At 39.5% G+C, this 27,800-nt stretch overlaps 1 protein-coding gene across 2 annotated transcripts; it reads left to right on the forward strand.

Annotated features, from left to right (window-relative positions):
• Positions 1-653: 653 nt before the first annotated feature.
• LOC139938362 (telomerase-binding protein EST1A-like) lies at positions 654-27,011 on the forward strand. 2 transcript variants are annotated; one of them, XM_071933823.1, is made up of 20 exons: positions 654-900; positions 2,130-4,773; positions 5,588-5,774; positions 6,807-6,914; positions 7,881-7,987; positions 8,899-8,977; positions 9,458-9,568; positions 12,064-12,300; positions 13,510-13,571; positions 14,536-14,672; positions 15,587-15,694; positions 16,375-16,522; positions 17,083-17,183; positions 17,554-17,657; positions 18,760-18,924; positions 19,423-19,584; positions 20,181-20,334; positions 20,908-21,119; positions 21,689-21,770; positions 22,515-27,011. In XM_071933823.1, exons 2-20 carry the CDS (start codon positions 2,132-2,134, stop codon positions 22,640-22,642), a joined length of 5,034 nt encoding a protein of 1,677 aa, XP_071789924.1. In that variant the 5' UTR covers positions 654-900; positions 2,130-2,131; the 3' UTR covers positions 22,643-27,011. The 2 variants fall into 2 exon arrangements, with proteins under 2 accessions (XP_071789924.1, XP_071789925.1); XM_071933824.1 differs by having other exon boundaries at positions 894-968.
• Positions 27,012-27,800: the final 789 nt, after the last annotated feature.

The following is a 27,800-nucleotide window of genomic DNA, read 5'->3' on the forward strand; positions in this document are numbered from 1 at the left end:
CCCAGTTGCTCATTCTACTTTTTGAACATCAACATCAATCCGCCATTTTATAGAACAAAGTTGACTGACACAAAATAGTGGACCGAATGTCCCTGAGAGAATTCTGGCCACCGGAGATTCGGTCCCCATACGGGAAAATTAACATTTTGCCAGGAGGAGGAAATTCAAAAGAGGGCGCTATCAGAAGAAGTTTGTACACAGTTTGCCATAATTATTATGGGGGACCGAATCTCCGGGGGACAGAATCTCCTGCATGCAACTGCATGTAAGTTTGCAAAAAGAAAAAAAAAACATCGCGTGAATCGTTGTGTTCCACTTTTAAAACATTATTTCCAACCAGCTAACAAACGCCTCTATGGCCCAAAGCTACAAACAAATAAATTTAGTTGTTTATATATTATTTTTATGACAAATGCTGGAATGCCAAACCCGAATCCCAATTTCCAGTCACCAATTTGAAATTAACATGGCACAACGAAATAATTTGAGACTAATCACGTGGTACGGTGTAAAGTTGTTTACCAAAAAGTCACGGCGCCCTCCAGAGATCGTGCTATTTTGAGCGCGTTTGGAAACATCAAACTCAACCATTAATATTTAGGGGTGTTTAAGTTCCATCCATCCAACGAACACTTGTTAAAACAAAAATTATTATTAAATTAATATTACAAACACATTATGACACGTTTATAAATTGTAGCTGGTATAAATTTAGTCAGCAAAGAATGGTTTTAATGAAGTAAATAATTCAATTTTGTAAAGAGTTTGGCTATTTCTTAAATGGAATGTACAACTAAAACGAAATCAAGATGGCGAAGAAGATTACCGCGTAACTTTACGCTGAGCTACAAAACAGCGCTGAAAACAACCGTAAAAGAAGATCAACGTGCGATCAAATAGGTAAATATGTTTCGTGTTTACTTTGGGTTTAGATTTGGATGATTTGCCTTAGATTTAAAACAATTCAGGTAAGCTATTTTCTCACCATTGGATATTTTGGGCAGGTATTGGGGGCTGCTGAACTTGGGAAATGGTTCCTGCCTGGGAATGCCCATCCATCGTCATGTCCGTTGATGATGTTGAATTGAATGAATTGAATGGTTTGTTAATGTATTTAGTTATTTTTCCCCACAATTTATTTATGACAGACACGAATTTTCCGCTTTAACGCCACTAACTTATCAGCCCTCCATGCTCTAACAAAGACTAAAGTCTAAAATTACTTTGAATTTTATTCTTACCTAAAAACTAAACGGGTTACCACTGCATAGGCCCCCCTACGTCCAGAAAAAAGGCAGAAGTGAAAACTGAATAAAAAAATAAAATTAAAAAATAATAATAAACAATGAATGATAACGAAAAGACTAAAGTAAAGGCTTTAAAAAAAACCTTCATTGAGATGTCAACAAACGGCATGTTTTATTTTTTAATACTAATAGATGTTAAATTTACATCGGGATTTTATAAATTATAACCAATATTCGTTGGTTAAATGGGTTTTTACCATAGAGTTATATATAAGAACTAGAGCGCGCACTGGCCTATATATGCGCCCCGGCATGCGAGCAGGCGGCCATTTTCTAAGTTGAACACACAGCATCGCGTGAGCATTCAATAAAAAAAACTCAAACGTGTATTTCATATTCAACGCGCGTGCAGAATGACGCGCTTGTCATCTTGCGTTCCCGTGGCGTTTGTGCACGAAGCATCACTGGTGCGCCCTCTAGTTCTTATATATAACTCTATGGTTTTTATCCTTAAATACACCATTGTTGTGTCGTTTTTCTGCTGTATGTGTGTTTGTGTAAGTTGTGCAATACTCCAATCAGTTGGTCATCGTCCATGCGTATTGGAAATGTCAGTAGGACTTTTGGATTTAAAAAAGGGAGATTAAGTTCAATCAATATCCATGAAAATATAAACATGACCTTACTGAAGGATGATTAAAAAAGGGAAAGATACAAGGGGTGTGTAGTCTGACTTCCATTTAATATTGCCGTGGATGCAACATGTATTACACAAACAGGTCCACATTGGATCCTGATTGAATCCCAAAGAGCCTCAACCTCAAAATTCTTTTCTTTTAAAGATTTAAATGATGTTTTTGTTGTTCTTTCTTTCAAAATTAGATATGGCAAACAGAGATACCGATGATGATGTGTTTCCTAAGGCGTCTCGTCAAAAGAAAGATGTCCGTCGCCCAGACCTGGCCATCTACAAGCCCGGCCAGTCTCGTCTTATGAAGAGACCAGAAAACGAAAAAGCCAAATCTGCTGCCCAAGACAGCAACACAAGTACTAAGAGCCCTGCCAAAGACACTCACACATCACAGGAAACTTCACACGTACAAAACAGAAAAGTCAAACCAGAACACCCCACACATGAAAGCAAAATTACTCCCAAAGAGCAGAAGTCAGCTAGACATGAGCATTTTCCATCCAAAGGAGGTCAACATAAACAGTTAGCTAATCACGATAGATTTTCTGGTAGTAATAGAGGGGGCAGGAACAGAACTGGACGGAACCATGAGTCAAAACCTCACCACCATGAAAAAAGTATTGGCGATAGACAGAAGGAAGCAGAAGAAAAAAGTAAGAGTGTAAAAGTTTTAGACGTTCAATCGGTTAGTGATGAACAGCAACCGAAGGTACAGAGTCAGCATCGATGGCTCGGTCCTCAAGGTCGGAGAAAAGTTGCAAAAGAAGATCAACAAATCAATCCACCTCAAAATGAGCTTCAAGAAGGAGTTCCAGAAATAATAAATGCTGCTTCAAATAATGCCAAATCTGATTCTGATACATCGAGTATTGATAAATCAGGAAGCCAAGATGTCCCTCGCAGTAATCGAGGAGGCTGGGTTGGGAAACAGGAAGCGTCTCACAACAAGGCTCTTGATAGACCTTCTCTAGGTGCAAACCAATCCTCAGCTAGCCAGACCAAGACACAAGCAGCTGCAAAACAGGATTTCTCACATAGAACGCAAGAACATGGAAAGGGTAGCAACCATCAATCAAGAAGGTATCCTCATCCCCAAGAAGGAAGGAGGGGTTCTAAAGACGGTGAACAACATAAACAGAGGGAAGATGTAATATCTTCAAGATTGAATGCTAAGACCAGCGTTGCACCTGTAGATAAACCATCAAACAATAAATCCTTGAAGCCAAAGAAGCCAGAACGTCCTCTCTACGTTTCTCCGAAGCTTACAGCTGGAGCTGCACCACTTAATGAGTTACAAGTTGGAGAAACTCATATTGGTGACGGTGGACTCACTTCAAAGCCACTAGCGTCTGAAGACACAATTGAAACAATGGTCTTCACTTCAAGGAAAGGACTGACTCAAAATTTGCCACAGAGATTAAAACCCACTCCTAAGCAGAACGTTCCTGAAAAGTTCACGATTGAAAATAACCAAAAAGTTGCAATGAAGTCACTACTAGATCTTCAAGTGTCTCCACCTAGGGAGAGCACTAGAGGGAAGCTGACCCAGGATGTGGTAAGACCTCAGAGCTCGGAGCCAAGGCCTCAAGTGACTCACTCATCCAAGAGGTACTCCGCAAGACGATCTCGACAACGCTTCAACAGCGAGAGCTCAACTGGAAGTGATAACAGCCAATTTGTGGAACCAGTAGCAGCAAAGCCAGAGGAGTGGAATGATGACTTGGAACACATTGATTCAAGGCTTCATGGCGTAGGCCTTGAGAGTAACCCAAGCCGCTCACATGAACCCATCTCAAACAGAGACTCTCGTCATCATCAAGGCACGACAATGACCCAGAAAAATAAATCCGAGAATCAAAATCTCAAAAAGCAGCTGAGTTCAAGGCAAAATGACAGAGGGGGTAGAGACTTCGAGGAGGGAAAGAATAACACAGAGAGAGCAAAACTGTCGGTTACTTTCAGCAGCCAGGTTCATGAAGTGAAAATCACCCAGGAGGAAAGAAGTGGTGGATCTGAATCAGAAGATGGAAGGGCTGAGGAGAGACGTTGGTCAGGCAGACAAAATCGCCAACATGAACGAGATTCCAGGCGACAACATGGCGCGGAACAAACTAAATCAGAGAATGTGTCAAAAGGTGGTGGACTTATACGTATTCCTCAGAAACCAGACGACAATACACCAACCCATCACCCTTCATCACAACCTTCTCATCCCCATTCCAATCAACCTTACAAACCCGTCTTCGACCAGCACTATCCAACATCACAGACAAAGGAGGACCAACGAACAAAAGATAGGGGCCGCCACAGCAACAAAAATCTACTGTGGAATCCCAACAAGCCTGCCGAGAAACCGGCTCTTTTGTCTACTAAGAAACCAGAATCATCTGAGCTTCAGTTTTACGATCCGGAGCACGATGGTGCTGGAAACGAACACGGATTTGACCCCAGAGGTCAATTTCAACACTCTGGCTACTCTCCATACTATCCCCCGGCTCAAACCATGCAAGTGCAGCCTGGGCTTTATCCTCAACAAGGTTTCAACCAACCAATGTCATGGGCTGAGCAAGTAGAAGCCCACACGGACTCACAGACCCAAGCTAGGAGTTCTCCTTCGGCACCTATTCATAACTACACAGGGAACTTTCCCCCCTTGGGGTCTTCGCCGAACTCTGCTCCAGCAATGCCGAATCCGAGCTCTATGCAAACATCAGGGAGTTCTCATTCTGCTCTCAAGACCTTACAAGACACGGTCAGATATGAGAACAGTCTCAACAATGCAGTGTCACGCCGTTTCCATGGTGATGAGAGCGTACAAAAGGTTTTGAAACTCAGGTTTGTAATGACAGTCAAACTTATCTTTGTCAACTTTTTAAAAAGGTCCTGACTGGCCATCATTCACATTTGAATATGCCGCATACAATTTTTCAGCCAACCTCAGGCCTTGAATTTCATCCTTGAGAAGGGAAGGCCATTTTCATTTTACAAAGGGTACTTCCATTGGGAAATCTTTAAGACTACAATAACAATTGAAGGGGCACCAAGGCTAAGACCAGTTCCAACGGAGGCCATGTCTTCGGTGGCCTTCGCGTAATCCCAGGCCTGCAACCTTTTGTTTCAATTGTATTTAATTGTGAGGGCCTATAGCACGATCATTGCTTGGGTTTTTGATTTACTCAAGAGCAATGCGAACAGATTTTTTTTCTCCGACTTTAAATTGTCCTTATTTTCATTGTAGTGGTCTTAAGGCCGAGTCACACTGCAGCGGTAACGAGAACGATAACGATACGATTCACGACGCAAAGAGAACGCATTGTATTGGTTGAATCGGTCCCTGCAGAATACGCACACGCTCATTCAACCAATGGAATACATTCTCTTTGCGTCGTTATCGTTATCGTTCTCGTTATCGCTGCAGTGGTACGCCTTTAAGGCCTTGTTGGGGATGATTTTTCAGCCCCCCTAATAATAATAAAAGTAAAAGGAAAGAAGAAAAGTTTGTTTTGCTGCCAAAAGAAAAGGGTTTATAAATTTATAAATAATTGTTTTCTTCTTTCTACTTTGTTAAATTTTAGCCACTTGTTTGAACCTACTAATTATAAGAGCTACAAATGAGGGTATAATTTAAGCTTTTAATTGTAATTTGCAGCCAAGAACTTGAGCGCATGTATGAGTGTGTTATCCTATTGGATCTGGAGATGTGCAACAAGCATAATGTGGAGCAGCTGTTATGGAAGACTTCATACTATCAGATCATTGAGGTACTACGGAGACAAGAGACTGAATCGGAAGAAGCTGGATTCTACAAGACATACCTCCTTCATCTTCTCTCTCATGTAAGTAAATATCCCGACAGCTTTTATATTATTTTTTCCCTGTGTACTAAACAAAATTCTTGTAAGTTGTATGAAAATATTATTTTATTGTGTATTGTAAGATTTGTTCTTTATTTTGTTTATTTTGTTGAGTTAGATGAATGCTTTCTTTTTCAGTGGGTTAGTAAGTGCATGATTGTGGGTTTATGAAGCAAACGATTGAAATGAAAAAAATTGGAAGCAACTATATTTTACAGGCAATTCGCTCGGAGTTGTGTTTTTTTCAAATTGCCTTCATGCCCTTTGAACTTTTTATGATTGCCTTGATGCCCTTTGAAATTTTTGAAAATTGCCTTCGTGCGCTAAATTTTTACAAAAAGTCAAGGCAAAACTGCCTTACCCCTTAAAAGCTGAAATATCAGGGCTGCACTGGAGTATAATCAGGGCCCAGTTTCATGGCTCTGCTTACCGCCGAATTCTGCGCTTAAGATCACCATTTCTGCGCTAGCTGTGTAAGCGCAGAATGCCTACTAGTGTGGAGTATGCGCACAAGCCAAAATTCACTGCTAACCTGGAAATATCTTTTGAGTAGTGTTGTTTCTGAAAAGAAAGGGTGGTTGAAAACTCAACGTTTCATTCAGTATGCTCTGATCATCCACAAGTAGTGAGAGTGCATTGGGGGGGGGGGGGTTAGCTCAGAATCTTTACTGGACCAGGATTTTATTAATAAGACCTGAATCAAAAATAGAAGAGACTATCTATACAAATGAGAGCACAGATTTATCATCTAAACTGTTTCATTTGATCAAAACACTTAGAGAAGTTTTATCTCTTCTGTTTTGTGGGCGATACTCAGCAGGATTGAAAGATATTTGTGAGACTCAAACTCAACACCCATTGCATTAAGTGTACTTTTAAATACTTTTAAGTACTTTAAGAGACTCCGGACATGGTTTTTCATTCTGTAGCTAGTAGTCCTATTTGTCTGTTTCTCAACTATCTTCACCAGGTAAAAATAGAAATATCATGGATTGCATTTTGTGTCTTTTTCAGGGCAATGAGTTCTACAATGCACTTCTAGAAAAATTAGAATCCACATACGATTTTAGGTTAGAGTCACGTACCGGGCTGGATCCACTGCGTGAAGAACCAAGAAGAACGGTAAGAACTAGACTTGATTTAATTAATTGCTCAGATATTTACCCTTACACAAGCCACCTTACCCTCACACAAGCCACCTTGCCCTTACACAAGCTACCTTACCCTCACACAAGCCACCTTGCCCTTACACAAGCTACCTTGCCCTTACACAAGCTACCTTGCCCTTACACAAGCTACCTTACCCTCACACAAGCCACCTTGCCCTTACACAAGCTACCTTGCCCTTACACAAGCCACCTTGCCCTTAAGCAAGCTACCTTATCATTACACAAGCTACACATACCATGTCCTTACCCAAGCTACCTTGCCCTTACACAAGCTACCTTATCCTCACACAAGCTACTTTATGCTTACACAAGTTAGCTATGTAGCTTGCCCTTTCACAAATTACCTCGCACATTCAACCCTTGAAGATTTTTCAGCGGTTTCCTCTCAACATTTGATGTGAATGTTTTCTTTTACACTGTTTTAACCTAAGGCTAGAGATTTGTAATGTTTCTTCCCACTTTCATAAGAACTTTATCTATTGGAAAATTAGTGGATCGCAAAAATTTATTTGACGTTAGAGCCCCTGCGTCATTAAAGAGCAGACACCTCAACTAAAAACAAAATATCCCCATGGACAAGAGATATTTATTATTTGTGATAATGTCAACAGGTCAAGCTAGCCTTACTCAGTGCTCAGCAATGCATGATAGCACTAGGTGACATTGCTCGTTACAAGGAACTTGTTTCCCCTCTTTCATAGGAACTCTATCTATTGGAAAGTGAGTAGATCGCAAAACTAAATTTGACATTAGAGCCCCTTTGCATTAAAGAGCAGACACTTCTTGCGCCATGAGCATCATTTGTGGTGGATACCGGCGCACTATAAGTGTTCTTATTATTATTATTAATATTACTTCAACTAATAACAAAATATCCCAGAGGGCAAGAGCCATTTATTATTTGTGTTTATGTCGACAGGTCAAGCTAGCCTTACTCAGTGCTCAGCGATGCATGATAGCACTAGGTGACATTGCTCGTTACAAGGAACTCACCAACGATACCACTAATTACGGAAAAGCAAGAGGGTAAGCAAACCATTATTTAGGATTTAGACCCCTTCCAACCCCATCCCGAGAAATTAATACAATTTCAACAGCCCAACATAGAAACAAATACTTTAAAGATTGGCAGGCCTGATACGTCACTGGGAAACGAAGGCGAGTGCCTCCATGCCCCATGGTCATTGCCTTGGTTCCCTTGAAATTGTCCAGTAGAAATTTACAATTTCCTCATAGGTTGCCCTTTATTACCAATGAGGAAAATACCTTGGTGCCCTTGCCCTTTTAAAAACAAGGCATATAGGCCTGGATGTGTGTTTAGTTCGTGAAACGGACAACGGCATTCCCGTTTCTTCTATAATAGTTGAGCATAATTTCAATAAAGACACAAAGTTCTTACACAAGTATTTTAAGAAGAAAACAAAGAAGAAAACAAATAGTGAATGACACAGAGTTATTATCTATTTATAGTTAAGCGAGGCACTAAGCCTTGCGTCGTAACAAGTTGGGAAGGTTAGCAGCTAGGCTCTTAGTGTGTGGTATTGATACCCATGCCTTCATCCTTACTGACTGTGAAGGGGGTAACCCTGTTTTAGCCCCAGGAGTAGATGGCTCCTAGTGGATGATACCCATGCCTACATCCTTACTGACTGTGACGGGGGTAACCCTGTTTTAGCCCCAGGAGTAGATGGCAACGTGCTACTGGTGACAGTTGATTTAGGTCAATTGGGTCAACTGGCCTTGTGATGTTTGGCGATATCTCATAAAAAAATTTAATCTTTTAAAATAAACGCTGAATTTTACATTTTTACTTCAACAAAGTCAAAAAAATACCCAGTATTTTTTTTTCCTAGTTAATTACAGGTGTGTTTGAAAAATCGATTTGTAAAATACTTGTTTGAATAAAAACAATTTCAAATTGTTCATTTTTATTTCAGTTGGTACCTCAAAGCTCAACATCTGGCGCCCAGAAATGGTAGACCTTACAACCAGCTTGCCATCCTTGCTTTGTACACGGTAAGATGATAAGCAAATATCTCAATCCAGCTTACATTACTTTTAGGCTCTGCCGTCGATTTCACCTAACTCTTCCTAACTTAGGATTAATCTTATGACTTAGGACAAGTCCTAGCCCTGCACTGAAGCATGCAGACCTTAAGATTAATCCTAAGTTAGGACGAGTAAGATAAGACGAGTCCTAACTCTTTGTGAAATCAACGGCTGGACACTTGGTAATTAGCTTAAAACTTACTTGGTAGTGAGCAATGGAGAGCTAATCGTGATAAACGGCTCCCTCTGAAGTAAGGTAGTTTTTGAGAAAGAGGTAATTTCTCACGTAAATATTGAAAGACTGCAGGCCTGAGCCTTTTATTAGGCATCCAAAAGCACACAAACTTGTGCAACATGGGTTTTTTCTTCTTTCATTATTCTCTCATTATTCTCTTGCAAGTTCGAACTTTCATTGAATACTTGATATTATTTATAACTTCTTATTAGCGACGGAAACTGGATGCGGTGTACTACTATATGCGTAGCCTGGCAGCCAGCAATCCTTTCCTGACAGCAAGAGAAAGCCTCATGTCACTCTTTGAGGAGATCCGAAGAAAGGTATGGAATTGTGCTCATTTCTCAACCCTGGGTCTTTTTGTGAAGTGCCAATCATGAGAGGGTTACCCTTTCCAGTCATTGAGATTTTAAGATAATAGAATTTGTTTATATTATTATAGGTTTTCTCGGTCAAATTCGGCAAATGAGCAGTCAATTTCATTTTCATGCGTTCGAATTTAAGCTGTTTTGCCTCTCCAGTTGTTACTGCGTTTCAAATTCAGAATTCGGTCGTTCAATTTTGTTTTGGGTCGAGTCAAATTCCGTTAGCACTCTGTTCAATTTAGCGTAGCGTCATTCTTTTTTCGTGAAACACACGCCTCAAGAAGCGTCTACGAGTTTGAATGCTGCTTTGATGAATTGTTAAATTGAATGATTATTTTGTTAATTCGAATGACGCAACATTACATTTGACTAATCCCAAAACGAAATCGAATGACCCTTTTGAGTAGCATTCGATTTTGCGCGAAATAGAATAGCTTGGTGGTTAAATTGGCTGCTCATTTTCTGAAATTGACCGAGAAAACCTATATTTCGGTTTATTTTTTAAAAACAATTACATGGTTGGCAACCTCAGGCTGAAATAACCTTGTTTAAATCATGGTGATTTTAAGACAGAAGAATTTTGGTTTGTTGTTTGGCATCCTCTGGCTGAAAACTCCTTGTTTGAAGTTAACAATCATGCAGAGCTGCCAAGGCTCCATGTTACTGCAGAGCATTAAAAAAATCTTACTCATGTTCTGATGTTCACATTTGACAGTCTCCCTGATCATGGAAACTTTGCCCCTGTTATGTTGGACGCAAATATTATTGTCTCTCTGATTATTTTATAAATGATTTTGGGTTGAACAAAGAAAAATTTACTAGAGCGGGATTTGAACCAACGACCTCCGGTTTAACGTGCTGGCGCTCTACCATCTGAGCTATCTAGCCCTATGTTGGCGGTCTCCCTATTTAGTCAATATCTTTGTTCAGGGGGTGCCTGTCAGAAGCCATTCAACCGCAAATTGCTGTGTAGCCAGGGATCACACCCAGGTAACAATACAACCTGGGAAGCGGCAGACAGGGGATCACCTTAAGGGGATTCGACTTTTTATATCAGATATCAAATGATAAACCACAAGGGAAACTGACTGGGTACATTTTATAAATGATTTTGGGTTGAACAAAGAAAAATTTACTAGAGCGGGATTTGAACCAACGACCTTCGACATTTTCTTTGTTCAACCCAAAATCATTTATAAAATGTACCCAGTCAGTTTCCCTTGTGGTTTATTATTTGATTATTGTATACAATCTCCTTGATCGAAAGATGCAAATGTTGGCTGTCCCTCATTCATTAGTAGCATTTAAGTAGTACATAATTAATGTGTGAAATTATTGTCCAGTATTTAGGATCAGGTGATTGCATGGTTGTCTTCATGTAAGAAATCTAGCAATCAATTTCGAGAACATCCACTGGGGATGTTGTGTACCAATGTTTTACTGTTATTTAAACTATTTGTGTGGCATCACTGTATTGGTTAAAGTGTAGATTATTTTTACGAACCTACACTTAACTGTAGATTCGTTATAAATCTATTGTACTTAACTGTATACAAACTAAAGTGATAGTTCAACTTGAAAATGACTGTCTTTCCAAAAATAACATGATGTGGAAAATCGGCTAAAAACGTGTTATAATTTAAATTCCAATTTTATTTTCCAGTTAAACAATTTACTTCAGTAAAAACATAATTTTAAGCAAACCATTTTACTTGATAATGTTGCAAGCACTATATAATATGCTTGTAAATTTTGAAAAATAGAACAAATGTGACCAAACGTCGTTTGACATGGTACAAAGACTAGGGGAAATAGTTTAAGTCAGAGAAAAGACTCTAACGTGAAGATTCAGGGCTACAATTTACTCGCCTTCGGTTTGTATGTTCTAGCCGTAAATCTACACTTTCATGTCCATTCTCCTTAAAGGCAGTGGACACTATTGGCAATTACTCAAAATAATTTTTTTCATAAAACCTTTCATGATTACAAGTAATGGGGAGAGGTTGATAGTATAAAACATTGTGAGATACAGCTCCCTCTGAAGTGACGAAGTAATTTTCTACGAATTTGATTTTGAGACCTCAAGTTTAGAATTTGAGGTCTCGAAATCAAGTATCTGACTGCGCACAACTTCATGTGACAAGGGTGTTTTTTCTTTCATTAATATCTCGCAACTTCATTGACCGATTGAGCACAAATTTTCACAGGTTTGTTATTTTATGCTATGTTGAGATAAACCATCTGTGAAGACTAGTCTTTGACAATTACCAATAGTGTCCAGTGTCTTTAACATATTCCTGGTAATGAAACCAAGGATGCCTCATAAGTGAACTTAATCAGCATAGCTTGTAAGCCTGAGGAAACCTGTAGACAAAGGTTCTTGCTGTATGAAACATACCTCATGTGACATCTGCCTTAGACTGTACTCAAATTTTCCATTGAAACTTACTTAGATTGAGCATAAGGAGAAAGCCCAGATCCAAGCCAAGCTTGAGAAGGAGAAATCCAGAGAGGATGAGAACAGACGAAAGAGCCGTGAACGACGAGGCGGAAGGAGATGCAAGGAAGATTTGACATCGACGAGGAAGGAGATTTGGATTGCTACGGATGGAAGCAGCCATGATGGATCCGAACTACAAGATGATGAAAATGATTCAGACGCTGAACTGAAGAGGATGACTCCGGTTGAGGTAAGGGTGCCTGGGGCTGAACTCATTAAGACTTAAAGCCAGTGGACACTATTGGTAATTACTCAAAATAATTATCAGCATAAAACCTTACTTGGTAACGAGTAACGGGGAGAGGTTGATAGTATAAAACATTGTGAGACACGGCTCCCTCTGAAGTGACATAGTTTTCGAGAAAGAAGTAATCTTCCATGAATTTGATTTCGAGACCTCAGAATTTGAATTTGAGGCCTTGAAATCAAGCATCTAAAAGCAAACAACTTTGTGTGACAAGGTGTTTTTCCTTTCATTATTATCTCGCAACTTCTACGACCAGTTGAGCTCAAATTTTCACAGGTTTGAGATGTTGAGATACACCAAGTGAGAAGACTGGTCTTTGACAATTACCAATAGTGTCCAGGGTCTTTAAGATTAATCTTATAAGTCAAAGCATACCTTTGGTTTTTGGATTATTTTAATCCAATATAAAGGTGGATGTAAACAACTCAACTAACATGTGAAAATTTCATTTCAAAGGGTGGGCGCTTTTTGTATATTATCACCAAAAATCAGGAGCAAATATGTCAATGCAGGATGAATAATCCCCGAATAGGAATCCACAATCTGAGATTTAAATTTGGGGGCATAAAAATTGATCCGTTTCCATATCCAAATCACTTGGAAGTGAAATGTCCCTCAAAATGCGTTAAACTATGAAAAGCTGCTGTAAGCTTCTAACCAAAAGATTTTATTACCATTAATTTTAAGAGTGATTACCAAATGTAAACCTTCCCTTTTCCCTTTAAAGGCACTGGACACTATTGGTAATTGTCAAAGACCAGTCTTCTCACTTGGTGTATCTCAACATATGCACAAAATAACAAACCTGTGAAAAACACCCTTGTCACATGAAGTTGTGTGCTTTCAGATGCTTGATTTCGAGACCTCAAAATCTAATTTTAAGGTCTCAAAATCAGTTCGTAGAAAATTACTTCTTTCTCGAAAACTACGTCACTTCAGAGGGAGCTGTTTCTCACAATGTTTTATACTATCAACCTCTCCCCATTACGTGTTACCAAGTAAGGTTTTATGCTTATAATTGTTTTGAGTAATTACCAATAGTGTCCACTGCCTTTAAGGCATTTTACAGCAGCCTGTTCGGTTGATAGCAATGAAAGTTAACCCTGTAAGTTATTGTAACTTTACTGTTGTTTCTATTTTGATCTCCACCAGGTCAATAAGAAGTTTGTTCTGAGTTTCCTCAATGTCCAGGGAAAGCTGTTCACAAAAATTGGGTGAGTTAGTTGCCGTGGAGTTTTAAGGGCCAATAGTAGTGCAGTGATGACCAAAGAGACATCTTTCTCAAAAGCAGGTGGAAAACAATTATTTTCTTAGTTTGAAACAAAAGGTCTGAAGCAAAAGACTATTACTTTCACATTTGCTTGGTTCCATCTTTACCACCTAAATATTTTAAAATTTGAATGTTTAGACCACATGGAAACTCTTTCTAAGTAACTAATGGCCACCTTTTACTAAATTGACCATTGATTTTCAAAGTTTGACTTTTGATTTGTTGGCGAATAATCTCACTTAAGTGAACTCATATTAAAGTAGGTATATGCAACCCCCTTAAGGTAATCCCCTGCATGTCTTATCGTAAACTTGGGTGTGATCCCTCGCTACACGGCAGTTAACGGTTGTATGGCTTCTGACTGGCAGTGTCATGGCCGAGCGGTTAAGAGTACCGGATTCAAGCACTGGTGTTTGATCAGCAGGGTGTGGGTTCGGATCCCGGTCGTGACACTTGCTACATAAAATTGGGGAGGTAGTGCTTTCTGCTCTACCGGCTAGGCTTCGAATTGAAGATACCCAAGCGTACATTCGTATGGACTGTGAAAGGGGTAACCCTGTTTCAGCCCTAGGAGTAGGTAGCAATGGCCTCTGGACAAATATAATTGTAGCCCACACCTTGAAGTGGCCTTCGGCCTTGTGTGTCAGGCGACTTGCATAAAGGCGTTTTTTAAAAACCCGATCAAAGGTATTGACAAAATAGGGAGACCGCCAACATAGTGCTAGATAGATCAGTTGGTAGAGCAGAGTGGGTTGCAGGTTCAAATCACGATCTATGTAGTCAATTTGTCTTTGTACACCCCAAAGTTAAATAAACTCATTTTAATCTCTGTTTTATGTTGGAAAGTAACAAATAAAAATCCCACAATTTGTCTTTTTGATGAATAATTTCTTTGATTGTTTGAACAGCATGGAGGCCTTTGAGTTCATCACGGATGGAATCTTGAAGGAGTTTAATATTCTCCTATCTCATTCACCAACACCCATGACCAGCACAAGACTCATTCAGGTTATGGCTGTTAATATGTTTGCTGCACACAACATGGGTAAGTACACTAGGCCGTTTCTGAATACAGGCAATATCAAGTGTGTCCTGGACAGTTTATTTAAACTTGGATGGATTCAACGTTCTTGTGAGTTACGGTGACAGTTGGCTGCTGTTTTCTCAGCAAGTAGACACTGTATTCAGCTGAAATTTTCACTTACGGCTTTTGTTGTATCTTTCTTTTTACTTTTGCCCATAAATCAGCATTACGCTGACCCAAACCAATCTTTAAAAATACCTCAGACAGTTTCGCTATTCCTATTGGTGGAGAGTGCGTCACGTGGGTGTGCATAAACCTTTATTTATGACCAGTAAAAAGTGTTGAAACATGGGCGTGACACACGAGCTTGCACCTAAGATTATAAGACAGTTTCTTCATTCCTATTGGTCAAGAGCAACGGCCGGGACAGTGGTGCCACATCACACGATACGCGAGACTCACACAGCATTCCCTTTTAAGGAGTTGTCTACTCGAGGGTGTTCGGAGGGCCTTACCATTTCATAGCTGGAGGGGTGTTGTGTTGAAAGAAATGATTGAACAATTATAATTTTTGCATTTTGTTTACTTTTTGACCCAAAGTGTTGATGTTTTTTTTACCGAAGAGGTATTTATGAATGGGAATCAAAGTGTGTTGAATCGGTTTTCAAATAGTGGTTTAAACCCGCCAAGGCCTGGTTCTTGATAACTTACCTCGACTTTGTCTCTGTAAAATTATCAAGAACCAGGCCTCGTTGGGATTAAATCACTAGTTGAAAACCTCTTCACCACACATTGATTCCCTTATTTATATAGCAAAACGCTATACATACAATCAAAGTCTCTAGTTTTAGTTTGACAAAATCAAAGTCGATCTAAGGCCACAGGTTGTTGGCGTAGATTGATACTTGAAGCTATTTTTAATTTTTAATTTTTAGATGAATCCTCCAGAGATGATATGCGTTCGTTACTCCAGGAACAGGCGATTCAACTGGGTCTGGATATGTTTGGTCTCCTCGTTAACAGATGTAATCAATTACTCAAAGGTTAGTCTAGATAAACCAACTTTATTCAAAAATCTTGTTAAAGGCCTGAGGTTTCAACCCTAGCATAATCTATCTGCAAGGCTAAATGCCAACACAACACTCATGAACAAGTATGATAATTTGCAATAGACGCCATCCATACGGGCAAATGGCATTTTGGCTTGCAGGCCCGTCAAGCGCCCAGATTTTTAACGCAGCCACACTGTTTACTATCCAATGAGGCAACAAGTTTTGTGAAATGTGTGCGTGCTGCACGCAGTTCTCGCGAGAAACGCATGGCTGTGTGTTCCGAATTGCTCGTAAAGATGGTCGATTTACGTTATGTGTGAACTATCTGTACTGGTCTAACAGAATCAGTAAAGTGGAAGGAAATGGATAGAGAGAAAGGCAGAAAGCACATGGAAAAGCAAAGGATGAACAATGAAAAAGACAAAGGGGTCAGAGGGAAGGGGCTGGTTGGAAATGTGAAAGACACAATCAAGGGTGGGAAGAGGGAGAAAAAGTTACTCATTAGTGTGGGAAACGGAGGAGGCGAAGACAAAATGTTGGTAGTCATTTCCCTTCTTAGATGAAAATATGTGCTTTACCCTAATTCTGTAAAATAAATACAAAAATCACCTTACCTTTTGCCACGCCTTAACAATTTTATAATAAATGTTGAACCTTTGTCAATATCTTAGAGCATCTGAACTCAAGCTCCAATAGCCGTGAGTTATTGAGTGATGATCTATTGGAGTTACTGCCAGGTGTCAAGGTCTATGCTGATTGGTTGATGTGCCATCCGAGTTTATGGAATCCATCGCCAAGTTGTAACGAGAAACCGTTTAGGTGATTATTAACCCTCCTACTCTCAGTACCATTTTCAATTTGAAACCATTCAACTGCACGGGTTGAGTATGGTGGCACAAACATGAACATGTGAACTCTGTAGATGCCTTCACCACCAAATGGTGTAGTTTAATGAGAAATACAAATCACTGGCTCGGTACAATAAGTTCCAAATAGAAATTTCATAACGGTAATAAACAAAATGGCATCAAATAAAAATTGCATCCAAATGTGCAGCAATAAATCCAAACCACAAGCGATCGTATCCCAGGAATTTTTCCGCTCCTAGGTCTGACACTTGTCCCCTCGAAATCTTTTTTGGATATTGGATAAGAAATTTTAGAAAAGACCCCTTGCATACCACACTGTCAAAAAAAGTGCCCTCACTGAGGCAAAAGGATGCAAATCATTGGACGATAGCTTTTCTTTCTGCGTAAAAATGTGCACGTAACCTCAGGCTCCCTGTAGCATTTCGCACAATGCAAGGGACCTATTCAAGAAGGAAATCAGTTTACTGAGAATGTTTCTGAAAGTTTTCTGGTCTGTTGTATTATTTTTAGCGTTTCTGTTGATATATGGTCCTGCCTGGCAGAACTTCTAAACACCATCAAGAGAATTGACACAACGGTGGTCAAGTTTGTCAAGAAAACTGATGACAATGGTAAGAAAGGGTCTCTAAAGACAACACTTTCATATTAACTTTGTTATATTAATTTCATCTTTTTGTATAATGATTCTTTGAAATAACCAGAGGTTTCAAAACCCTGCTGTCAAATCAGTTCAACTGTTGATTTAGTTTTTCTTTATTTATGATATTATGACTGGCCAGTGTCATTTCACTAGTCCACCAGCTTGTTTCACTAGTCTGTAATGTGGAAAACGGATGCTTTACAACACTGAACTAGCCAGCTGAACTTCTTGGAGTGGCTGGTCCTCAGCTGTGATAATTGGCATTTTTCCACAGCCCATTTCTTGTGTAACTTCATTCATTTGGTCTGATTTCCCTTCTTTATCTTGTCATGACTCTGTAGAATGTCAAGAGATTTTACTACCTGAGGATGTCCAGCTCTCTGGGTTCGTTCCGCTGTTAGCCCTCCCTTTACAACCAGTCTATGTATCAAAAGAAACGAACAAGGTACATTGATAAAAACAATTAAAGGAACGAGTTGGTCTTTGAAAAGCGTTTGTAACCGTTTTTTATAAAATGCATACGGGTAGAAAGATGTTGTAAAAGTAGAATACAATGATCCACACAAACATGCCACGAAATTGCACGGTTTTCCTTTTACCTCTTCGACTAACATGGTCGGCCATTTGTGGGAGTCAAATTTTTGACTCCCATAAATGGCCGACCGTGTTAGTTCGCACAGTAAAAGGAAAACCACACAATTTTGAGGTAAACTTGTGTGGATCATTGTATTCTACTTTTAAAACATATTTCCAACCATATGGATTTTACAAAAAAGGGTTACAAACGCTTTTTATAGACCAACTCGACCCATCCAAGGCAACGTGTTCCTTTAACTTTGAGTTTTGAACAAAGACAAATAATGACAAAATGGAGCGGTGACTTGGAGTGCGTTTTGGTGACCCCAACCAAAAACTGTTTCTGACGTCATAACCAATACGGTAACCGAGCTCACAACTCGGTTATCGTTCGGTCTGAACAGCAGAACCAACGACCAACAACCGAAACAGTTTTTGGTTGGGGTCCCCAAAATGCACTCCTGAACCAACGACTAGAATTGACGTATTGGCACTCTACCAACTGAGCTATCCAGCCCTGTGTTGCAATCTCCTTATAATATCATTGTTTAGTAAAAACAACCCTAAATCAGTCTTTGAAAACTAGAATTTCGGATGAACAACAACGAATAATTTACTAGAATGGATTTGAAACTAAGAACAATTTGTAGGAGAAATGAAGAGAATGTATTTCATTTGTAGGGATTAAGACAAGACACTCTATGTTCCACCACAAAAAAGGGATTTCAATCATTCTCCCTGGACTTTGTCTGGGGATAGCATTTTATAATGAAAAGGATGGTAATTTTTTTTTTTACTGTTGGCTTTGTTTAACTTAAATTTAGAAATGGGTTTCACTGTTTGTCTACGGTTTACAGTCAATCGTTCCAACCCTAGTCACAATAGAAGATCTGTGTTATTTTCATTCCCTCTGTCCTGAATCCTGAATCTACATTAATAGTCCATGTTGAATTCCCTGTTGTGTGGTATAGTTGGAAGCAATGGACTGTGTTCGTATCATCTCCCTCCTGCTATTTGGAGAGTATGCCTGCGGACAGGAAACTCCACTCATGGCGTACGATGTGACCAATAAATGCTATGTGTCCATCGTTCCTGAGCCCATACCACAGGAAGAACCTGGACATGCAAGGGACCAGGTAAACATCGGCGGCAATTGATTATCAATTATTCAGTATCAGTTATTGGTTTTGGTTTAATCAGCCCAGTGATTTGTCTTGATTTACAAATAAAGGGGCTGTGTCATCAGCGATCCGCTTATTTTTTTATTTTTGCAGTTCATAATCACAGCCGTTAAACCAATGTTTGTATGAGAGAGATTGGCTGTTGCCAGATTGGTGTTGATATCCAGATTTCACCGAGTGAAATGGAAAAGCAATATTTTCACAGAGTGGTTATATATTGAGACAATGCATGAACAAACGTATTTAATATTTGTTTGAAGTAACTCACATATAGAATGATCCTTGTTTTTATTTTTGTTTAATATTAAACACAAGAGTTTAGAAACTCGTCCACCCATTCTCAAAAAATTCTTAAAATATTTCCACTGGCGCTGCATATTTCAAAAGGTTAAGAACTGCCTCCAAAATTTCCCTCATTTGTGTTATTTTTAATACTCTGGTATTTTTCTCCAGGAGGACGATGATGTGATTCTTGAGGAGAGTTATTTTGACGATGAGGAGGAGCTGCCAGAAGAGTCTGTAGATGGTTCAGGAGACATCAGTGGACTAAGACAGAAGAAAGAAGACTTGCAACGAGTGTTGCAGGAACAACAACAGAAACAAGCACAGAGACAGGTTGGATACGGGTTTAAAGTCGAGTGGTTTTTATTGAAAAAAACAATGGCACATTTTCTTTCAATGCTAATTTTAACCCTTTTGTGATGTTATTTATCAGAAAGGAAGTTCCCAATATAAAGTAAGATATATTTTGGCATGTAAATTTACAAATAACTTATTTGTGAAAATGTTGCCCCTGTGGGCTAGCCTTGCTCAAGGCAGTCGAATTATTCACTCTGAAAAAAAGACCGCCGCTGTATAAAAACCCACCCGTATTCACTGTGCGTAACATCGCACGACACGATGCCCCCGTACACTTTCCGCATGCGTCGACCATCAGGCCGACAGCCTTGTAGGGTCTGTGTTGAAGCCACTTACTATAATAAGCGTAGAGTTCCCACAGTCAGCTCATTACCATAATGCCCGCGAAAGGCGAGACATGTTTACATCACACACCACCACCACGGACGCTCAGCGAGCATGATAGGGTCCAAAGGTCGTGATAAGGTCGCAAATAATGCGGCTGCCTAGAGCAAGGCTACCTGTGGGCCTGTTTTGGCTTGTTTCGCCAAACTGATATTTTCATTGAAATTACCTTTGTTCTATTTTGACAGGCTACGATGGATATCCACCGCCAGCAGCGAGGATTAGAGTTGGAGATCAGACCCTTATACCTGGTACCTGACACCAACGGATTCATTGACCATCTGGCTGAGATTCAATCTCTACTCTCATGTAGGAAATATAAACTGGTGGTACCGCTTGTAGGTAAGCTTCATACAAAAGACAGCAGGCTTGGGAAAACGTGTTTGTGCATAACTATAAAGTGTCGTGATGGTTTAAGCTTAGCATGTTGTGGAAGTACTGTTGGTTATGAGAAGGGCTTTGCTACTTTTTGTGTCAAACCAGCTCTAAAAATCTTGCTCTACTCAAAAGAAGTTTCATGTAAATAAATCATGAACTTCATCGGTGCCAATTTTACAAAGAGCTTACATTGATCTTAACTGCTAACCAATCTTAATTGCTAAGCAAAGTGTGATGTAACAATACAAATCACTATGGTAATACTGAAAACTCGGCTTAAGATGAATGTAAGTGTAATCAAGCCCAGTACACATTCCAGTTTTGTTGATAAAGAGAACCTTAGTGATCAACATTTCAAAGACAGTTGAACATTCTGTTATTTTTATTAATTTCAGTTTTGTTTTACCCTTACACCGATGTGTGTCAGCACTGTATACTCAGCACTTCACCGAGTTCTGTGAAAACAAATATCACGGGCATATTACTCGGATAGAATTCAAACCCCCGTACTTTGCAATTTTTTTTTCTCTTCTGCAGTCATCAATGAATTGGACGGCCTGTCCAAAGGTAGCCTTGACAACCAGTACGAGGATCAAAGTCACGCTCATAAGGTACAGGAGGGGGCGGAGCAAGCTATCTTGTGTCTGGAGGAGAAGTTTGAGCAGAGGAATAAATACCTGAGGGCGTTGACGAGTAAGGGTACCGTGCTGGACACGATAGCGTATCGTAGCGAAGAGGTAGACTTCAAGGTGGGTTGGACCTTCAATCTCACAAAGTACAAAGAGTTGTCTGTAAATGAGAAAGTCAATCTTAGAGAGAAAGGTTTACGATTGGTTAACACTCCTAAAGACAATGGCAATAAAACCTACAGCAGCTTGCGATAATATAAAGCATTTTTAGAATCATTTCACCTCAAAGATTGTGGTCATGGAAAAAGATGTAAGTTTGTATCCCCCAAAAAATTGAATTTGAGAAATTTTACTGTTTCTCAGAATGTGTATTCCAATTACAAATTATTCTTCTTGTGAGTACTAAATCGCTCCTGATTTTCGCCGATATCTCAAAAACACTATCGCTTTTTGAAATGAAATTTACACATTATGTTTTATTGTATACATCTAACAAATTTATGATAAAAACAATCGATTGGTTCAATGTATGTTCTTTGTTGCATATGGAAAAATACAAAATTTTAAAGATAAAAAACATGCTTCATCGTTTTCTAGGATGCATTTTCTAAATTTTGTACATGGTGATGAAACTTATGTTGTCGAAAATGTTGTCAATTTTTTATTGGTATTTGTTGTTGTTGTTGAAGGGATGTAATGATGACCTGATTTTGAGATGCTGTCTTCATTACATTGATGACCGAGCCAAGGACTTCATGCCAACAGATAAAGGTTTGTAACTTATAGACGGCTAGTTCCTTCCTAAATGACCAACCGTCGATTTCATAGCGCTGCTTAGCGGCCGATTTTGTGCTTACAGTGCAATTTCTATTTCATAGCGCTGTTTACCGTAAGCACACGAAAAGGCATGCTAACCTTTCGGTGCTTACCGCACGAAAATAAATGACGTCACAATAAAAATCCACGGTAAACATGCAATATGGTCGCCCAATTTTTCTGCTAATCTGTGAAATACGCTAAGGCTTAAGCAAATTTTTCTGCTACAGTAAGCACGCAAATTTGCTTACCGTTAAGCAGCGCTATGAAATTGGGCCCTGGACTCAAAACCCACACTCTGCTGCCAAGAGCCAATTTCATAAAGCCTGCACAAAAACTTGCTAAGCACAGAACAATGTTGCTTTAGCAGAAACAGGGAAGAAAGCCAAAATCCCCAAATTAACTTAAGTTTACACTTGTGGCTGGTGCCCCGCTCAGATCAGCATTGACTTTCTGTGCTAGATGTGTCAGCAAAGAACACTTGGTGCCAAAAGAAGGAGGTATACTCCAAAACTAAATTTCAAATATTTTAATTTAATTTTTGGGGCACCGACCTCCGGATTAACGTGCCGGAGGCCGTTAGTTCGAATCCCACTCTAGTCAATTCTTTGTTCAACCCCAAAAATCATTTCAAAATTTACCCAGTCAGTTTCCCTTGTGGTTTATATTGATATATTTTTTATTTATTTACCTTTGCAGAAGCACCGATCCGCTTGTATCGTGACGTGGTATTGCTGACCAACGACCGCAATCTGAGAGTAAAAGCTCTTCAACAGAATGTACCTGTAAAAGACATCAGGGCCTTCGCCAAATGGGCCAAAGTTTGAAGCCTGAAAACCTTTCATTGGTTGAAATAAACAAAAGGGATCGTCTTCGGTGTGAAACCAGACGACGAAGCAAAATAGGGTTTGGGTCCGTTTGTAGCATTCCTATTGATATAACAATGCCAAAAATAATCGCATTATTGTTTTAGGAACCATCTAGATTGTGCGGTAGATTGGTGGACAGAAGGGTTTTGGCAACTTTCACTTTTCACCTTGGGCCAAGGTTTGAAGCTGGAAAAGCATTCATTGCCTGAAATAAACAAAAGTGATCGTCTATGGTGTGAAACCAGACAACGAAACAAAAGAGGGTTTTGGTCCATTTGTAGCATTCCTGTTGATATGACAGTGCCTAAAATTATTGCATTAATTTTAGATTGTGCGTTAGTTTGTTGGGCGGAAGGGTTTTGGCAAATTTCAATTATAAATGTAAAACATTGTTTTCACTTGGTAGGATGATTGATAAAGTGTAACAGGTTGGAATTGGTCTGTTGCCATTCATAAATGATGGCCAGCCAATCAGAACTGTGGTTTGCATCACATGATCAGATTTCCATACTGTGTTCGATGGCAGGACATTGTTCTCATGGGCAATGTAGCAGAACAAATGTACATGTAGTTGATGTTGCTAGTTATAAATGATAACCTTTCTTTGTAATGTCACCTAAAAAATGACAAAAAAAAAAGTAGGTTTGAACAGCAGTAGAAAGTGTGTCTATGCCTCAATGCATGTAGGTCTTTGTCGTGCACACTCAATGCATAATTTGTGGCATTCACCCAGTAATGCAGCCACCTTGCTTACATTTTCTTGGAAGCTTGTTCTTAGAAAATGCTGTCCATTTTTATATCAATTTATAAGGCGTTGATTTTGTTGCTCATTGTGCTAAAGCTGTAGGTGGAGGAACAATCTACATGAAACATCCCGCTTATAGGGGAGCTTGCAGAAGCTATGATGAGTGGTTAGACTTAGCGCAATTAATGCCAGAACCATAAGGCAAGCTTTTACTTTGGTACAATACATGAACATTGAACCCAATGGGAGACTTTTGGACGGTATTTTTTCACAGTTCTCCCCAGTAGTGCGCAATGTGCGTGCTCAGACCTTACCTGCACAATACTGAGCATGTGCACGCATGCTCAGAGTCCCGAAAAAAGATCGTTATGTCTGCTGCCACTAGCGTCTCAAAAGTCTCCGATTGACATCGATGGGGGACACATGGGGTGCGTTTTTCGTGGGTTTCAGTCACTGGCCAGGGATCAACCAATGTCAGGTTCAACTGAAACAGTTATGGACCGATCCGGCCTATCAATCAAACTGCGCGTTCACCCATTTGACCAATGATTGTGGTCGGACAAACTCGGTCATGCGTGCGCGTATATTTGGCACTCGCGGCAGAATCGTGCAGAATGTCATTGGGAGTGTTCGTACACGTGTCTTGCTCACGTGCGCGGTGGACGGAGCTTAGTGGAAAGCCGGAACGGTCCATTGGTTATGACCGCGAAAACGCATCCCTGGCTTACACTGTCTTAAAGAACAGACTGATCAGAATAGTTGTGGGACAAAACTAGGCTTATTGTAATAAGTCTTTACAAAACAAACTGTGACAATATTGTAGGTCATCCTTGTGGGGCATGACATGTTAGAGGGTCGCTCAATAACAACTGGTTACTCCAACCAGCTGTGGGTATAGAGGTACCAGTGCTGAGCCGAACATTAAAAGAGTTGTGACAACTTTTGATTATGAGCCATTTTATGTATAAAATAAAAAACCGCAAGGGCGAATGCAGGGTACTAGACTAGACTGCACATTGGTTGTGCTGTATTTGGACCAAAATTGGCTTTCTGCAACCTCGCTTCCAGAAAACTGGTCCCTCTCGCAACTCGCTCAAAACACAACTCTGGAACGGCGATTGGATACATGAAATGTTTTTATTTTGGAAATTATAACGGATGACAACATGACCTTTCATGAAGTTGCAGATTTTGTGTTACGAACACCAGGACTGAAATTTTATCTATTAGAGGACATGCCATTTTCATTTTGCAAAGGGCACCCATTGGTAACCTTAAAGTCTATGAGAAATTATGAAGGGGCACCAAGAATAGAGCGACGAAGACCAGTGTCTCTGTGGCCTAAATGGGTGCATTCAATTAGTACCCTGGGTCGACCCCGGTCTGCCCTCGGTACGTTCGAATAGCTTTGAAATCATTCCAGGGGCTCACCCAAGGTCAGCCCCAAGTGCCCTGCTTGTAGAACGGGTCACTTGGGGCTGGCCCGAGGTGCATGACATCACCACGAGAGGTCGAGTGTGGTCGTTCCATTAGCTTTGTCATTCAGGGGCACAACCGATGAGCATCGTTGGGTCGACCCGGGGAAGTTAATCGAGCGCACCCTATGTAATTTCAGTCCTGTAACACTGAGTACAAGGCGTTCTGTAATTATGAAGAATTTGTTAAAATATTATTTCAACATTGGACTTCTTTTTTTAATTTTCCTTCGTAAAAAACTTGACTCAAATATCCTCCATAATCTTGACACATAAATCCCCAAATGTATCGAAGAAGGCATTGGTGTACATTTGTTGGTTCTGTTTCAGCAAATGTGGATGTGTGTTGAGCATGTAAAACCTTAAGGGGGCAGCAGTTGCTAGATATGGATGGACCGGTCTACTGTATGATGTATTGATCGCACACACTTGTTGTTGAGACGCTGCACTTGATGAAGTATTGTGCTAGATGGTGTTAAAAAAAATTGCATAGCTGGATTGAGTTTTATTAATTAACTTGCCAAGTTTTTTTTAATGTAATTTGTTTGACATTAAGAAAATACAATAAGCTAAAGGACAAACAAAAGGTAGTTAATGGCCTAGTATTTCACCCCTAGCAAAGTCTTTCTTGAATGCTAAATGAGCGAAAGACTCTGCTAGGGTTGAAAAGTTAGGCCATTGATGTTTTGTTAATCTATATTTTGGAAATATTTTGCGAGTGTTCGAGGAGGCTTGGCCATGAAGAAGGTGCACAATTGGAAAGATAATGGAGGACTTTTGGAAACACTAACTGGCAGCAGACTTACCAGATAAATCCATTCTTTTCGGTAATTTGCGCACGCTCGGTAAAAAATGGAAATTTACCTGGTAAGTCTGCTGCCACCTAGCGTTCCAAAGTCTCCCATTGAAGTGTTTGTTTAAAATATTGAATTTTCTCTCTGAGAGTAGTTGGGGGAATTAGGTATGCTATTATTGCTTATGAAATTGAGGCATTGCAATTTTTAATATTGTGTTGCTTAAAGATTTCAATAATTTTTTTTTTTTTGGTGTCTACAATAAATGCACAAACTAAGTTTGTTACTGGTACTTGCTAAAAAATTTCAAAAGAAACATGAAAAACAGATGTACAAATGTAGGCTGATGATTTTTTTTCATCGATATCATTTTGCCTCAAAATGTCTTGTTAAGTTCCAAACTTAAGTTTTCCTGTTAGTTGTAGGACTGGATGGAATAAGCATCTCAATCTCACTTGAAACATCTAAACCTGGGGTACATGGAACTAAAACTAACTTGTAGGTGCAACTGTGTGTAAACTCTCTTTTGGGAGGAGTGTTGGAAAAGGGCCGGTACGGTATGGGGTCTTAACTTTTTAAACTGGTTCATTGGTATTGGTTTAGAGGCAAGGGGAGGCCAAGTCATATGTATAGAAACTTTTTGCCGCTAAAATAAAATGAATATTTCTTTGGTGAAATCTATCCACTGCTGCTGAGGCTTTTCCATTGCGTCGGGTCGTCGGGTGGATGAACAACTTGGTAAACTAAATATTGTGCATGTTCATGTGCATGTTTTTCTTGAGTACAGTCAATGTGAATGAGCGATACCTGTGCAGGGTTGTTCTGGCGGTCTCACAAGACAAGTAAATTATTAATTCATAATTTATAGTTTTGTATGCTGTGTTTTACCATAAAGTGTGTCACAATCTACCTGCCAGTCGTGATCAAAAATAAATTGGATCGTGATTCAGATACTGTGAACTTTTACCTAGCAAACCAGCTTCTTAATTTGAATTTGTATTTTATAAAAGAATTTTACAGTTATTGTCAATACCTTATTTTGCTTTTTTGGTTTTTGTTTAATTTTTACATTGATTAAATTTCAATATGTGCCACAATTTTGTACTGATTATTGTATTTTTGTGTTTGTTGTGTATTTTGAGCTGTGTTCATGTGAGGTTTAGTCCATGTCGTGATCGGTTGCCGAGTCATCAGGGTGTTGGTTCGAATGACCAAGACACTTTACTATAATTGCTTCTCTCCACCCAGGAGTAACTGGGGTACCAGATAGGGCAGAGATGGTTCTTGTCATTGATATTGGTGTGCGAAATATATGTCAGGACAGGCTGCACTCTCTAGGGAGCTGAGAAAGTTAAAGTAGTAAAATAAGTGGCCCATTGACCAGGGTAATAATGAATATTACAATGAGTGTTGGATTTCAGCGAAAGAGCTATCATGAACAGGAGCGAGTGCACAGTAGAGTATATTTATATAGGTCACTGCGCAAAATAAATGTCCGTATTATTATTATTATTATATACACTGTACTCCTAGACGTATGAGGTTTGTTTCGCTAACTTGGAAACAATAGCGATAGTTCTAGGAGTAGGCTGTATACACGTAGTTTTGATGCAAGCCCCTTTTGATAATCTGGAAACTCTTGCTGGGTACAAAAAACTGTTTTTTTTAAAGCTGGAATATAAAAAGGACATGTACATCATCATGCTGTTGTGTTTTATTTTACTGTGTAAAATTACTGGACAGTAATTAATTTTCAGTTTTACCAGTTTTTTGTGAGGTAGCTTCAAAATTCAATGAAATTTGTAATAACTGAAATGTTCAGATCTAGCATCCCTCAATTTTTGGAGTCTGGTTGGAGCTTGGACTGCATTTTGGGCCAATCCACTGTTGAATTACCCGACCAGTCACTTGTAATGTACATGTAAACGGTTAAACCTGACGATTTTACCAAACAACTTTTAATTTTAGATGTCTGTAAAAATTGCTGAATGAAACCAATCAATGTTTTGAACAATGAAAACCTCCTCGTTATGTTTATATGACAAGCTGTGTTCCCTTGCCCACTGTATAAATTGTTGTGCTAACAAAATTAAATGATTTAG

Source organism: Asterias amurensis, chromosome 6 (genome assembly GCF_032118995.1).
Source record: "Asterias amurensis chromosome 6, ASM3211899v1".
Taxonomy (NCBI): Eukaryota; Metazoa; Echinodermata; class Asteroidea; order Forcipulatida; family Asteriidae; genus Asterias; species Asterias amurensis.

Bases quoted from the DNA above. Each gene is read 5' to 3' on its own strand.
- LOC139938362 (XM_071933823.1), top strand. From the start codon at position 2,132: ATGGCAAACAGAGATACCGATGATGATGTGTTTCCTAAGGCGTCTCGT. The intron at 6,915-7,880 runs GTAAGAACTAGA...TTATGTCGACAG, and splicing joins GTGAAGAACCAAGAAGAACG to GTCAAGCTAGCCTTACTCAG. The intron at 12,301-13,509 runs GTAAGGGTGCCT...GATCTCCACCAG, and splicing joins AGAGGATGACTCCGGTTGAG to GTCAATAAGAAGTTTGTTCT.